Below are 16,144 nucleotides of genomic sequence, written 5' to 3' on the forward strand. Positions count from 1 at the left end.
TATATTAGGAATGCAGTTGCCTTTAGTATCTTTGATGGTTAACTGGGGACAAACAGTGATTTTTTTTTGGGATGCATCAAAAATAATTACATTGGCTGTCTTTGAGTTTAACAGGAGGGTGTTGGTAAATAACCAAGTGGATAGGGTTGATGAGATAAGACTGTTTGCAACCTTGTTTAAAGAGTGACACAGGATTTGTTGGCTTCTATCACAAGAATATTATTGACATACATAACCAGTTTGAGATGAGGGAGACTTAAGGTAAAATAACTAATAAAGATAGAGAACACTAGTACCCCTGGCACACAGTCCTTGTTAAGCCAGTGTTGAGTTTCATTTTTGGAGAATGTGTTATTTGCACATATTTGGAATGTTCTGTTCTTGAGGCAGTACTGTAGCCAGTTAATTGCATTATCACTAAAGTTTAGCTTGTGTATGTTTTGGAGCCTTAAACTATGGTTTCCTGTCTCAGAAGCCCAAGTCACATTTGTTTATAACCTTGCTGATATGATGTGTCTACAGTTAAGATTAATGCCGTGGTAGTACTAAAACAATTTCCAAAGCCACACTGCTAGTGATAATTGCACACCAGTCCATATATATTTATGTTTGTTAGCAATTCTTTCTGCAGAAGCTTTTTAAAGAGTTTTTGCAATGGGGTCTAAGATGGACATAGGTCTGAAATATGTTAATTCCTTGGCAGGGGATACCTTAGGCAGGGGAATAATGACAGAGTGTTTAAAAGCAGAGGGGCTTTTTCCCGAAATGAGAGATAAATTGTAGATGCTGGTAAGAATTTTGGAGAGTTTATCAGCTGAGAGTTTAAGCAAAGTGGGATATAGGGTTAAGAATTTGGAACTGGTAGAGTTTAGTTTTAGGATAAGCTCTTGGGCTTGTATTGCAAGAAGATATAACTGAGGGAGGTTGTTGTGAATGGGAAACACGTGGTGGTTAGAGGAGGGAAAAGAGCTGGTAATGTTCAGATATATACTGTCACTTTAGATCACAGATCCCACAACACAGTACTGATATTGCTTTGAGATTACAATAGGAGTTTCTGAAAACTATTCTACTCTTTACCTGTATATCAGAATAATCTCTGATGCTACTAGACCAGATCTATGCCTTCATAAATGTGCTTTACATTTGTTTCAAAACTGTGTAACAAATTAAGCCTGAGAGTTAAGATCACTGTTAAAATGTTAAAATTAAATTGCATTGCCTTTGTAGTTAATAGATGTGTGGTCAAGAACGTCTTACGTTTTTTCTCTAGCATTAGTTTCAAAAGGTATGATGCCTAATTATCCTTGGCACAGTAACACTCAAAGAAAAAAATAAATGTACTTGCCTAGATCATTGACATTCTTAACAAGGTTTCCTTAACATCTAGACTATTCAGTAAAAACTAAATGAAAACTCCAGCCAAGCTAGAACTTCCACTGAGTGACCTCTGAAACCTCTTGTATCATACGCACATGGGGTATATGCAAATGACCCTTATGAACATCAAGTGTTTCAGCTATATGGAGATTCTGAATGCCCATGACTTATTTCTTTTTAAGTTATTTCAATGGACAATTTCAGGCGAATAAAACCAAACCCCACTAGCTATGGATATGCACATTTCGGGCTTGTTATGACTTCATCAGCACAGCACAAGCAGAGTATTTGACTAAGCATAAGAAACACAGGGCTGTTATACCCAGCTGATATCCATTACCATTAGGGTGACTGCAAAATATCCCAACAAACAAACTAAAACAAAGAGTGAGAAAGTCACACATAAAAAAACTGCTGAGAAGAAAATCTATAAAAACTGTTGTATTAAAAAGTGGATGTTCAAAATATGATAATTAAAGTTCTGGACAGTATCATAGTTGCAAGGTTTCATTTACCATAGTCAACACTATGATGCAAAGATATCTGGAGTTTACATTTGTACAACTTTTTCACTTATAAGAAACTAAGGTTTCTCTCATGAAGGAGACAATAAACATTGAACTTTTGAAAACAGAAACATCCATTAAGACAAAAAATGACCTATTGTGAGGGATATAGACTTTACTATTATAGCTTATTTAACTGGCAGGTGGATTGGACAAGTGGTTGTCTTCAACCACAATCTAGTTACACCGAATAAAAGCAGCTAAACATAACAATTCAAAGAGTATAATGTCAAAGATGGTGACAAGCTAAAAGCACTGTTTCACTTCTCTGATATTTGAATTATATTTCTGACAGAATTTTTTAAATATAAGTCATCCTACTTTTCTTATGTTTGTGGAACTTTATTCCTTTTAGGATTTGGGAAGACTTTATCTAGTTCTTATATCTGTTTTCAATCATATTCCTGTCATTATTTAAGCAAAAAGATATATGCTCACTACTTCCAAAACCAACTTAAAAGATATGTCAGTAAAGAAGGAGCTGCAGTCAGTTCTTACAGACATCCAAGAACTATCAATAAAAAATAGACAAGGTGGACAATAAACTGGACAATTAAAAAAATGTACTGAGCAATTTAATCAATTGCATGAAATAATGAAACAGAAAGTCCAAATTTCAGGCATAGAAGATGCCTTAAATGATATTATGGGAAGGGTAAAAGAAGATGAACATAACACTGAATTACTGTTAAAACAAAACATTCTATTGCTGAGCAAGGTGGATGATCTGGAAAATAGATCCAGAAGGAATAATATTCAGATTTGTGGTTTACCAGAGAGAACTGAAGGCACCACCTTAATTAATTTTCTTAACTCCTGGCTTCCTGTTACTTTAAATCTACCAGAGGCTCTTTCTTTTGGTATCACAAAGAGTATAGGTCACTGGTGGTCCCTTCTCCTACAAAAAAGTCAAGTCCAAGATCTGTAATTGTAAATTTTTTTTCTTCTCAAGATAAAGAATTGGTTTTAAAAACTGCTTGGTCAAATTATCCTATAAAGATTAATCAGTACATCATTAGGTTTGACAATGATTACTCTACTTCAGTAATATCAAAAAGAGAAAAATCCCTTCCTTTAATGAAATACCTGAAAAAGAATCATATTAAAGTTCATCTATTATTCTCAGCAAGACTAAAGGTATTATTACCAGATGAAATCAAAATATTTGAATCTCAGGAAATGGCTATGTCCTTTTTAAAGACTAATAAAATCTTGGATCAACTAGATGAGATGGATTGGAACAATACTTCCTTAAAGAGATATGCAGATAAAACAACTAGATGACATCTGAGAAGAAGAGGACAAATAAACATGTTACTCTCTCTATTTTTCTTTCAGCTGAACAAAAGGAATATTATAAGCAAGCAATAATGCCTGATAGGGTACATGTTAATGTGTAATTAACACCTTCCCAGGGGTGTTATGAGACCTGCTGCTGCAGGTGGAGGGCCTATACACCCCTGGAAGGCCATTAAATACATATTAACACACACCCTGGAGGGCATTATTGTGCTTACATAATGGGCTATCTGTAAAATTGTTGTGTTTTACTTTCTTATTTATTTTTTAATTACTATATTATTTTTTATATATTTTTAATGTAAAATAGTTCCTCCTCCTAATGTTTCAAAATTTGCTGTAATACATGTTAATAGTGTTGGAGGAAGCATTTTACATCAAACATATATAAAAATAATATAGTGATTAAAAAAACAATAAGCAAGTGAAACATGACAATTTTGCATACAGCCTATTCTCTCTCACATACACACATACACAGTCTCTTCTTCTTTCACACACATACATATATACACACACAGTCTTCTCTGCTTTCATACACACATTTACTCAGACAAGATCGGTTTCACCCTCTTTCTCAGTCTCTCACAGTCTCTGCTGCTTTTATACATGCATTCACTCACACGAAATTGCTCTCACACTCTCTCGATCTCAAACACACACACACACACACACACACACACACACACACACACACAAACACACACAGTCTCCTCTGCTTTTACACACACATTCAGTCACACATCACCCTCACTCACTCTCTCGATCTCTGTCTCTCTGACACACACATGAGCACGTGCACAGTCTCTCTCTGCTTTCATGCACGCATTCACGCACACATGCAGACAGAAACATAAACACACACTTTTCTGTTTCACTTGATCAATTGCTCTCTTTCCTACTCTCATACATGCATACACCTTCACATACACTCTTTATTTTATTTATTTTTTTTTACTTTTTTATTTTATACCACTAAACAGGAAAAGCACTGCTTAGCGAGTGTAAAATAATGGTTCATAGGTTCATACTAGGCTATCTGCCCTGGGGCAATTATAAGCCTAGCCCGATTCTGTATGGCTTACGCCACCCCTTGATTTGAGTATACTGTGCCCTTTTTAAGATTTAGTTTACTGTGCTGCTGTCTAATGGCTTGCTCGGTCTCACTTTCACTGGTATGCACTCATACACTCAAACACAGACATAAACACATGCACCTATTTTTATATTTTACACTCACTAAACAACAAAAGCACTGCTTAGTGCACGTAAAATAACGGTGGCCATTCTGTTTTCTCAGTCTGAGCTCCACTGTGGCTTGATATGCTGCAGTGAAGTGGCAGACATGTTTTTCAGTGGGCATTACTTGTACATTAATACCCTGCTGGAGAACGTTCGTTCTTCACTCATGGTACTTAACGTTATTAATAACAGTTTTGGGCTCTCGCTTGTATGATTTGCCTTGTAGTTTCATTGCTAGATGAGTCATGCTTTTGGTGGTGAGTCATGAGTGAGTTACTCAAATTGAAGCATTTTCCTTCTCCTTTATTTTCTAGCTGCAGTCAACAGCTAACTAGTTTGTATTTTATTTAAATGCAAAACAACATGACTTTGCGCACTGTCACGCAAGAAGGCTGGTGCTGCAGAAGTGATGTAATTGTTAAGAAGTTAAAGGTGACACCAGTGTCAGTTAGTATGAGTAGCTAGAAATGTAAATTCTGTTTTGATAACTTCTTTATCTTTTTAAAAAAAGATAATAATTCTTTAAGTGATAAAAAAAATGCAATGGCTTATGGTATTCCGAGGCACTTTTCACTTTTTAGTGTGATTAAATTAATAAGAAAATGCAGGTTTTTAATTTGTTTCATCTCATTATAATACAAACTGTGAAATGTAGTTTAAGGTTTTAAAGCAAGCTTCTCAACTGTATAGATTTTTGCAGAGTGTCTAAGTTTTGGCTTGGTATTGTTGGTCATTATATCATGGATTAGGAGTTCTCTGACAAACTAGTGGAAAATCATTGTGATTTAACATAAAAATTAATGATAGACATCTGGGTTTTGAACCTTCTACTTTCTAAAGGGTTCATTCTAAAGCAGTGTCTGTCATTTTTGTCAACGTTTTAGGCATGTATGAGTGACAACTGGAAACCGTCTGTTTCTGGACCTGTGTTTCACTTTTGTTTGTGGCTTTGTTTGGATTTTTTTTTGCTTTAAGAGGTTGAAAAGTAAGACATAAAGGTCATTAAAGTTTAGAACATCTATAAATTAGAATAATATGTTATATTCCTAGTTGAAAGCATTTTTGACATCACAATAATGTGGCGTTATTTCTTTAAAGGAAGAACTGACACATCCCATTAATAAGTGTGGAAAATTCAAACAGTAATAAATGCAATCAACTTGCTATACATTATGTAATCAAAAGCTTGCAGAACACATGATACACAATGAGAATGGAATGAATGTATAAATTATCTTACAACTATTCAGAAATTAGAGTGTTATTTAGTTTGCTTGATTAGTATTTTAAAACAATATTAAATAAATAAGCTCAGGTAGAAGCAAAAGCATGTTTACTGACTATCCTGCAGTATAATACGTGGTTGAAGGGAGGTGGTTGGGCAGAATTGGAATGTTGATATTAATTGTTCATATTTTTATTTATTACAAGCTGCAACATTTATTATTCTGAATTAGTTAATAATATACACAATTCATGTTTAGACACTTTTATAACAATAATATAATTTTGTGTACAATAACAGAAGTGAGTTTGAGTGTTTTTCTTTAACATTAGAACAAAAATTCATCACAAGTATAACTTTCCTGACATTTATAATACTGATATAAAGATATAAATAGAAGTAATATGATATAAATGCAGAGATTTTAAGAGGTATTATAAACTGCTGGAATATGAACTAACCAAAAAGTTGCAATATGACACCTGTCAGCACTTAAAATATGGATTTTATTACTTTGATATTTCATGCTGAATTTAATTTGCACTGTCAACAAACATTATATGATTGTAACCAGTTTTATGGTTAAACATGTATGATAAGATTCTTAGCTGACAATGTTGAACACTACTTCAATAATTATGACTAAGATTAAATTAAGTAAGTAGTTAGCTCTGTGGTTTTATTATTATGCTGTTTTATGATGTTACATAATTAAGCACTAGGTTACAGCAAAAATAAATAAGAGAGGGCATATGCATTTTAAAGTTGCATAACTGCTGGATGCAATAATATACTATTTTATATTAATATACTATATTAATATACTATTTTATATTAACAGATGATCGCCATGATGGTACGGTGGCAGCGTTGTTACCTCACAGCAAGAGGTTCTCACATTTGATTCTTAGCTGGGCTTGGGAGTGCCTTCTGTGTGGAGTCTGCATGTCCTCCCCGCGGCTGGGTAGTGTTCGAAAGACGTGTGTGCGTAAATGGGCATGACTTCTTTGAAGGTTGGGCGTCGTGCTGGCACCTTGGCGTTTCATAAAAATCTACTGCCAATTATTAGTGGGCCGGAGTTCCGCTGTGGCGACAAACAACAACAACAACATTTTATATTAACAGATAAAGATATCAACATTTTATATTTATTTCATACATATAAAAGAGTTGTGGAATAGAATGAAAATAGAATGAGTTGGCATAAGAAACAAATTTTCCTCTTATTATATCTGTTTATTTTTCTTTTTATAAATCTGTAAATAACGTTTAGCATTAAAAATTCATCAGACAAATTATATTAACAATACTATCTTTTATTACAACTTAATAGTTACTTATTAGCCGAGGGTTTGTTTTCATAAGGAAGTTAGAGGCCATGTTTGAATAGAGATGCTATTCAAATGAGGGGTGTCAAACCTGAAAGACTGGAAGAGTTATAAACCATTTTACTGTTTAGGTTTTTTTAATATAAATATACAGTTTCTGGTGCCTATCAATATTAAAAATGCAGGTGCAACAAATAATTATATAAGATCACAACTAGTCATAATCATAAACAAGTTATGTAACAATAAAGATGTTTCTCTTTATTCTTGGATTTCTTTTTTAGCTTTCTTGTTGAAAAAACATCTCTAGATATGAGCATACAGACTCTTCATTTATGAAGTGTATTTCCGTCAATATAAATAGATTGAATAATAACTGCAAGAGAAGTAGCTTATATAAATATTTAAAGATGTTGAATGCCCAACAAGTATTTTTACAAGAGACTCATCTATTACAAGAAGACATTGATAGATTTAATATAAATAATTATACTGTATTTGTTAGTTGGGTGTTGCGATGGAAGAGAAAGAGAAATTTTGGAGTGAGTTGGATGAAGTTGTGGTGAGTGTACCCAAGGGTGAGAGACTAGTGATTGGAGCGGACTTTAATGGGCATGTTGGTGAAGTGAACAGAGGGGATGAGGAAGTGATGGGTAGGTATGGTGTTAAGGAGAGGAATGCAGAAGGTCAGATGATTGTGGATTTTGCGAAAAGGATGGACATGGCTGTGGTGAATATTTTAAGAAGAGGGTGGAGCATAGGGTGACGTACAAGAGTGGAGGAAGATGCTCACAAGTTGATTATATACTATGTAGGAGGGCCAGTCTTAAGGAGATTGGAGACTGTAAAGTGGTGGCAGGTGAAAGTGTAGTTAAGCAGCATAGATTAGTGGTATGTAGAATGACGTTGGTGATCAAGAAGAGGAGGAGGAATGTGAAAGCTGTGCCAAGGATTAAATGGTGGAAGTTAAAAGGTGATTGTGAAGTGGAGTTTAGGGAAGAGTTAAGACAGGCACTGGGAGGCAGTGGAGAGTTACCGAATAGCTGGGTAACTACAGCAGAACTAGTAAGGGTGACTGCTAGAAAGGTGCTTGGTGTGACATCTGGACAGAGGAAGGAGGACAAGGAGACCTGGTGGTGGAATGAGGAAGTACAGGAGAGTATACAGAGGAAGAGGCTGGCGAAGAAGAAGTGGGATTGTCAAAGAGATGAAGAAAGTAGACATGAGTATAAGGAGATGAGGCATGGCAAAGAGAGAGGTGGCAAAAGCTAAGGATAGGGCATATGGAGAGAGATTGGACACTAAAGAGGGAGAAAAGGACCTGTACCGATTAGGTAAGAGGAGGGCCAGAGCTGGGAAAGATGTGCAGCATGTAAGGGTGATAAAGGATAGTGAGGGAAAGGTACTCACAAGAGAGGAGAGTGTGTTGAGTAGATGGAAAGAGTATTTTGAGAGGCTGATGAATGAAGAGAATGAGAGAGAGAAGGTTGGATGATGTGGGGATAGTGAATCAGGAAGTGAAACAGATTAGCAAGGAGGAAGTAAGGGCAGCTATGAAGAGGATGAAGAATGGAAAGGCTGTTGGCCCAGATGACATACCAATGGAAGCATGGAGGTGCTTAGGAGAAATGGCAGTGGAATTTCTAACTAGATTGTTTAATGAAATTTTGGAAAGTCAGAGGATGCCTGAGGAGTGGAGAAAAAGTGTTTTGGTACCTATCTTTAAGAATAAGGGTGATGTGCAGAGCTGCAGTAACTACAGAGGGATAAAACTGATTAGTCACAGCTTGAAGTTATGGGAAAGAGTAGTGGAAGCAAGGTTAAGAAGGGAGGTGATGATTAGTGATCAGCAGTATGGTTTCATGCCAGGAAAGAGCACTACAGATGCAATGTTTGCTCTGAGAGTGTTGATGGAGAAATACAGAGAAGGTCAGAAGGAGTTGCATTTTTGTAGACTTGGAGAAAGCATATGGCAGGGTGCCTAGAGAAGAGTTGTGGTATTGTATGAGGAAGTGGCAGAGAAGTACGTAAGAGTGGTACAGGATATGTACGAGGGTAGTGTGACAGTGGTGAGGACTGCAGTGGGAGTGACAGATCCGTTTAAGGTGGAGGTGGGATTACATCAAGGATCAGCTCTGAGTCCTTTCTTATTTGCAGTGGTGATGGACAGGTTGACAGATGAGATCAGACAGGAGGCCCGTGGACTATGATGTTTGCAGATGACATTGTGATCTGTAGTGAGAGTAGGAATCAGGTTGAGGAGACTCTGGAGAGGTGGAGATATGCTCTAGAGAGCAGAGGAATGAGGGTCAGCAGGGCTAAGACAGAATATATGTGTGTAAATGAGAGGGAGGGTAGAGGAATGGTGAGGATGCAGGGAGTAGAGTTGGTAAAGGTGGACGAGTTTAAGTACTTGGGATCAACAGTTCAGAGTAATGGTGAATGTGGAAGAGAGGTGAAGAAGAGAGTACAGGCAGGGTGGAATGGGTGGAGAAGAGTGTCAGGAGTGATTTGTGACAGACGGGTATCCGTAAGAGTGAAAGGGAAGGTCTACAAGAGTGTAGTGAGACCAGCTATGTTATATGGGTTGGAGACAGTGGCATTGACAAAAGGCAGGAGTCAGAGCTGGATGTGGCAGAGTTAAAGATGTTAAGATTTGCAATCGGTGTGACTAGGATGGATAGGATTAGAATCTGTATATTAGAGGGTCAGCTCATGTTGGACAGTTTGGAGACAAAGCAAGAGAGGCGAGATTGCGTTGGTTTGGACATGTGCTGAGGAGGGATGATGGGTATATTGGGAAAAAGATGCTAAGGATGGAGCTGCCAGGTAAGAGGAATAGAGGAAGGCCTAAGATAAGGTTTATGGACGTGGTGAGAGAGGACATGCAGGCGGTTGGTGTGACAGAGCAAGATGCAGAGGATAGGAAGAAATGGAAAGAGATGATCCGCTGTGGCGACCCCTAACGGGAAAAGCCGAAAGAGAATGATGATACTGTATTTGTTAGTTCACATTATAAACAAAGAAAAGAGGTGTAGCAATTTTAAGGAAAAATACAAGTCCAATGCCCAAAATTCTAAACACTTACAATTACAATACATGAATGTTCTGTTTGGTAACTTTAGAAATAAAGGGGAGGTTATACGCTTTAATTAATTTATATTGGATCCCTGGAATAGGTATTAAAACAGTTAAACAACAGTTTGAAGAGATTATATAGTATTCTACAGGAAGTATTATTTTAGCTGGTGACTTTAACTGTATTTTAGAAGACAGTGATACTAACTCAACAAACATAGGAAAACAGTGTCATCTAAATAATTAAAAGATTTTATAGATATATTTAATGTTAAGGATATTAATGGATTCTCAGAAGTGAGCTCACCAACTTTCATATATTTTTCACTCAGATGTAATACTCAATCTAGGATAGATAAGAGTTTACAGCTCAAATGATTTAGTAACAAAACTTGATAAAGTTAAAGTTATTTCATGTCTACTATCTCATCACACTGCTATTAACTTCTGAAGTTATGACAAATAATAAAAACATTTCTATCACCAGAATCACTTCACATATAACAAATATGGCAGAATTTAAAGTTATTTTAAATAAAGAAATTCACTCTTTTATAAAATTAAATTTAACCGAAGATATATCTGAGATTTTTTGTTTGGGATTCTCTAAAATCATATTTATATGGTAAAATTATTTTGGGGTATATAAATAAGAAAAAATAATGAGATAAAGATTTAATAATTTATCAAAAGAATAAGTAGATAAATGTAAGTTAGACGTTCAAAAAGGGAAAAAAGATTTAAACAAAGAACTTGGTGAAACAAATAAAATACTTACAAATCTTACATCATAGAGCTATGATTAATTTAGAGAAGATTAAGTTGAACTTTTATTACTTAAACCCCAAAAGTCAACATAGACTTGCAAATAGAATGAAGAAGATTACTAAACTTAATCACATTAAAGAAATATATATATATATATATATATATATATATATATATATATATATATATATATATGGCTCTAAAAAGAAAGCTATGGACTTAGAGGAGATTCTAGTGGCCTTTAGAATTAATTTTAGTTCAATTAATCAAAGTAATTCAGTGTTAGAGATGCAGGCCAAAATAAAAGCATTTATGGAAAGAAATAGCAAGAATAATTTATTAAAAAACAGATAAAATAAGAGATAAAACTATATTAATGTCAGAACTTTAATTTCAAATAAATAAACTAAAGCTGATTAAGGCTCCTGGAACTGATGGTATTACTCCAGAGATATACAAACTTCTACCTAAAGAAGGTTTACTGCTATTATTAAATGTCTATACAATAGTAAATACATTAGAAAATACACCCCCTTCTTGTTGATGTACTTTAAGTTCATCTATATTAAAATCAAATAAAGATGACAGAGAATGCTCCTCTTATAGACCCATTCCCTTATTAAATATTGATTAAAACATTTTTGTGCCCATATATGCTAATAGAATTCAACAGTTTTTACCTTTACTGATAAACGAAGATCAAACAGGTTTTATTATTAATAGAAATTCATATGACAACATTAAAAGAATACTTACAATAAAAGACTATTTTAACACCACAAATGGGAACTTAACTTTGGTAAGTTTAGACATCAATAGTGTTTCCGATTCAGTTTACTGGGACTGTTATTGGTTTTAAAAATATATACTTTATACATAACTTTATATGATTAATTAAAATGCTTTATGAAAAATCCTCTGCCTACATAAAAATTGGAACATATACCTAAAAATCAATTACAATCACTAAAGGTACTAATCAAGGGTGTCCTTTATCACCATTATTATTTGCCTTAGCCAAAGAACCATTTGCAAACTTTATTAGATTTAAGATGAATGCTAAATATATTCAATTCAATAATATATTAAATTCCAAGATTTAATTATTTCCAGATAATATTTTATTAACATTGACTGATTATAGTCATTCTCTACAAGCATTATTTGATACAATGGTGGTCTTCCAAAGGAAATCAACACTTCAATTTAATGATAATAAAACTAATATTTTTGCCTATAAATTGTAAAATAAGCAATGCAAATAGGAAATTCTCCAACTATATAGTCTTAGATAATAAAATAAAGTACTTAGGTATTAAACAGACAATATTAATGACATAATAATTATTCTATTATTTTAAATAATATAAAACATGTAATGAATAAATGGAATACATGCTTTTACAATGGATGAGAGATTTTCTGTAATTAAAATGATCATTTCTCCAAAAATGTTATATTTATTACAAACTATTTAATTTCCTCTTCCCAAAGAATGTATAAAAGGAATTAACACTCTGGTGTTAAATTGTTGATTCTATCCTAATAAGCCCAGATTAACAATGAATCTTCATTTAAAAGACTGGACAGCAGGTGGTATTGGACTCTCAGATATAATAATCTACATGTTATCATCAGTTGTAAAAACAATAATCTTATGGTTAAATCCAAATTATTCTTCATATTGGGAAAAAATACAAGAAAAATCTGGTTGGAGTCCAATTTAATAAGAATTAGTAAGATATTTCCTAATATATTTCATTGGTTGTTAAGAGAATATATTTTGGGAATTAAAACAAAACATTCTTGGTATATAACAAGTACATTAAATACTTTTGAAAACTTTATAAATAAAAATCCAAGTTTAAAAGCATGGTCATTTTTATTATTCCCTATAGCTTATACTCCAAATGAAGTAAGCACTCATAATATTTCAAATTTAACTGAGCTCAGGGAAACAAATCTTACATTTTTGCATCAATTAATGGATTCTGTGAAAATGTATACAATTAATTATATTATGATTAAATAAAACATACATAAAGAAAAGCGTTAGAAATAAAATCCATTAGACACTTTATTGTTAACAAACTTGAACTATCAAAGAATCTATCCCTAACTTTATAGAATTAATGATTATTCTAGGAGATCAACTCATTGCAGGGAAGGGATATTTATCTAAATATATAAAAATAGTTAAAGATACAAAATTATATTATAAAGAACATTTCTGGGATTATTAAAAATAATAAATAATCACCTACCTTCTGATGAAGATAAAACATTAATGTTGATATATTTAAAACAGACTACTATGTCTTTGCACTGGGGATTATTCACATGGAAATTTCTACATAGAAGCTTTATTACCCTTCATCGGATGGAACTGATGTTTATAAAGGATATAGGTTGTTGGAGATGGTCACTACAGATTAAAGCTGATTGGCAGTATATGTTCTATGATTGTATACTAGTTAAGCCTTTTTGGAACAATTTGCAAACTATTTTTAATGACAATTGTAACTTAACTAAATCGTTGGTGTTATTTAATGTACCTGTTCCTAAAAGTGTTTCCAGATCCAAATATTCAATTTTATAGAGTTTATTAGCCATTGTATATAAAACTTTCACAACAAATTAGAAAAATGAGGCTAGACCATCACTTGTGGAATTCAAGAATATTCTTATCAATGTTTCTACCATGGAACTATCTACAATCAGAATGAGAACAGACAGAATCACTTCATATTATAACTCATGGCTAAAGGTCAAAGTCAACGCATTAGAGAAAATTGAGATTAATATGACTTGAAATAATCTATTAAGTTGTACAATATTTAATTCCTTTTTTTGGTAGACACCTTTTTTGTAAATAGTTTATTATTTGTTATTATAAATGAATTTTGAATTATTTAATGTTTGTTATGTGCTAATTATTTTTTTTACATTTTGACTAGTTAATTATTCTAAAATCTTAATAAAAAGAATGAGAACCCCCCTAAGAATATAATGTCTACAAAACACAGCAAAAAATCACAGTGATCACAAATAGTGCACTATCACAAACACTGGTGCTGGGATGTCTGAAGTATGGTGTGAGAAACAGAAACTCATTTTCAAATGAATAGCAAATCAATAAACATTAGCCTCCAAAATCCATCTTGAAGATCCAACAGGAATAGAAGACTAAAGTGCCTTCAAAGTCCAATAAGCCAGGTGTCTCGGCCTACCCAGGTAAGTTAAGTAGAGGGTTAGGATCTATACCTGCAAAATTACTTATGATAAGTATTGTTACTCTATAATTCTGCAAAAGGTTGTCTATGAGAGCATTACATTCCTTTAAAAATACATTTTGGCAGGACATTGAAAATGGTACTTAATTTGTCTTCAAGTCCTACTAAGACATTGTTAACATAATAAATTGATGTAACTTTCATACAGTCTAAAAGATAAATCAACCACTGTGTTGGCTGTTTGGACAAGAAGGAACTCTTCACCTCTTCCTGTGCAGGTCAGCCATGACACAACCTAATATGCTATTGTTTGAAGCTCTTCGTTGAAAAGTGCAGCTTTCCTAGATCTGTACTGTCAAACCACAGTTTAAGTTATTACATTTTTACTTTCCTATTTCTCACACTTATTGGGTATTGACACATTTCCTCATCTGATTTCTTCATAACTAGATATAGCTAGCAAAAGTGAGAGAATGTAAACTTGCACTGACTGTAATTCATGCTAGACCGGTAGCAAATGACTATATTGCCCTAATGCAATTTGAAATATCTTTTAAATACTTACATTGTTAACTGTGTTACTGCTACAATTATAAGATGTACATTCAGAAAAGTATATGTGTTGTGTTAGAGACATACTTTCAAAACAGGATAATTTGAACAACTATCTAGACTACACTGCTAAAATAATAACCCTTCTGATTCTACATGTTGCAACCACAGTAAGCCCATAGACATTTTTTTTCCTTCTGTGAGGTCACAGTATCAGTACAACAAGAAGTGTATGGTGATGTACAGAGTGCCAGACTCTCCACCTTTACCCTAATGTCAATTGCTCTCCAACCTCCAAGTTAAGTGTATATTAGGAAAAGATTGGCAAACTACACACATTTGTTTCCACAACCACCAACAAACTACAATGCAATGAGTGAGTAGGATTTCTTATCATATATTATCAATCATTGAGGCCTTTACACTTGTCTGATGTGTACTCATTGATTAAGTGACTATAATACAACAGGTTACATTTCAACAGTACAGTTAATTATTTGATTTATTTGATTTGGAAAAATTCCCATTCAATATCTTGTGCCTAAAGAAGTGCTGCTTTGGAAAACATATTTTACAAAGCCCTTTTCACATCCTTTACTGTATACCATTCCCTGTCAGATCTATGTTATACCTTTTCATCTTTTTGCTAGGATAGAAATATAATGACATAGCATTTCACACTAACCCAATATATGATTAACTAGTTAACCAATGATTATTGCACATTTTGCCAAACACTGACATTCATTAAACTGAGAGGACTGGTCTTCTGTCAGCATGGAAAAATACTATGCATTGCAGAACAAGTCTAGCATGAGCTTATTACATCTAGGACAAAAAAAAATATTATGTGGAAGCTAGTCTGGAAAATAATGCACTGATAACAACTGCAACCTTATCACATTTTAGAAGCACTCTACTCATACCACATTATTATCAGAGATGTATGGTTCACAAGATGTTGCTATCACTGGCATGGCTATCATGTTCTATGTGACACTACAGGTTCATCAAAGGCTGATAAAAACTGACTGCAGTTATATGGGCAAAAATGGTAATTTAGAAATTAAGATATGGTTGCAAGTTCAATAGAGTTAAAACCAAACCATGGAAAAAGACTTACCATTTCCAAAAACAGGACATGGGAAAATCTCACAGTTATCTCCCCAGCCTGCTCCCAGAGTACAACAACATTCTTGTTTGGTGGCATTGGATGTTAGGACATTGTCACACAGGTTGGCATCATTCAAATGGTAGTAGCATTCTTTTCTTTCTCCTTCATCTGAAATATCAATATTACAAAAGCATACTTAGTACATGAAAGGATAAACTATGGGACTAACATGCATGCAGTTCCATGTGTTTTACCCAAAAGGTTTATTTTATTTTATTTGGACCCATTTCAGTCTCTGCCTGGGGAAAACACAACAGCTACACAAGGGTAGTTAGTTAACAAGAGGAAGCTGGTGAAAT

At 33.8% G+C, this 16,144-nt stretch overlaps 1 protein-coding gene across 5 annotated transcripts in view; it reads right to left on the minus strand.

The window, feature by feature from the left end:
• The window catches only part of LTBP1 (latent transforming growth factor beta binding protein 1), a 2,555,437-nt gene that overhangs the window by 145,545 nt on the left and 2,393,748 nt on the right, over positions 1-16,144 (minus strand). For all 5 annotated transcript variants that reach the window (XM_044058988.1, XM_044058973.1, XM_044058980.1 and 2 more), the window contains one exon: positions 15,795-15,953. In XM_044058988.1, coding sequence (XP_043914923.1) covers positions 15,795-15,953 — 159 coding nt within the window. The remainder of the gene's footprint in view (positions 1-15,794; positions 15,954-16,144) is intronic.

This window comes from Protopterus annectens, chromosome 1.part2 (genome assembly GCF_019279795.1).
Source record: "Protopterus annectens isolate FY-2018-M chromosome 1.part2, PAN1.0, whole genome shotgun sequence".
NCBI lineage: Eukaryota > Metazoa > Chordata > Ceratodontiformes > Protopteridae > Protopterus > Protopterus annectens.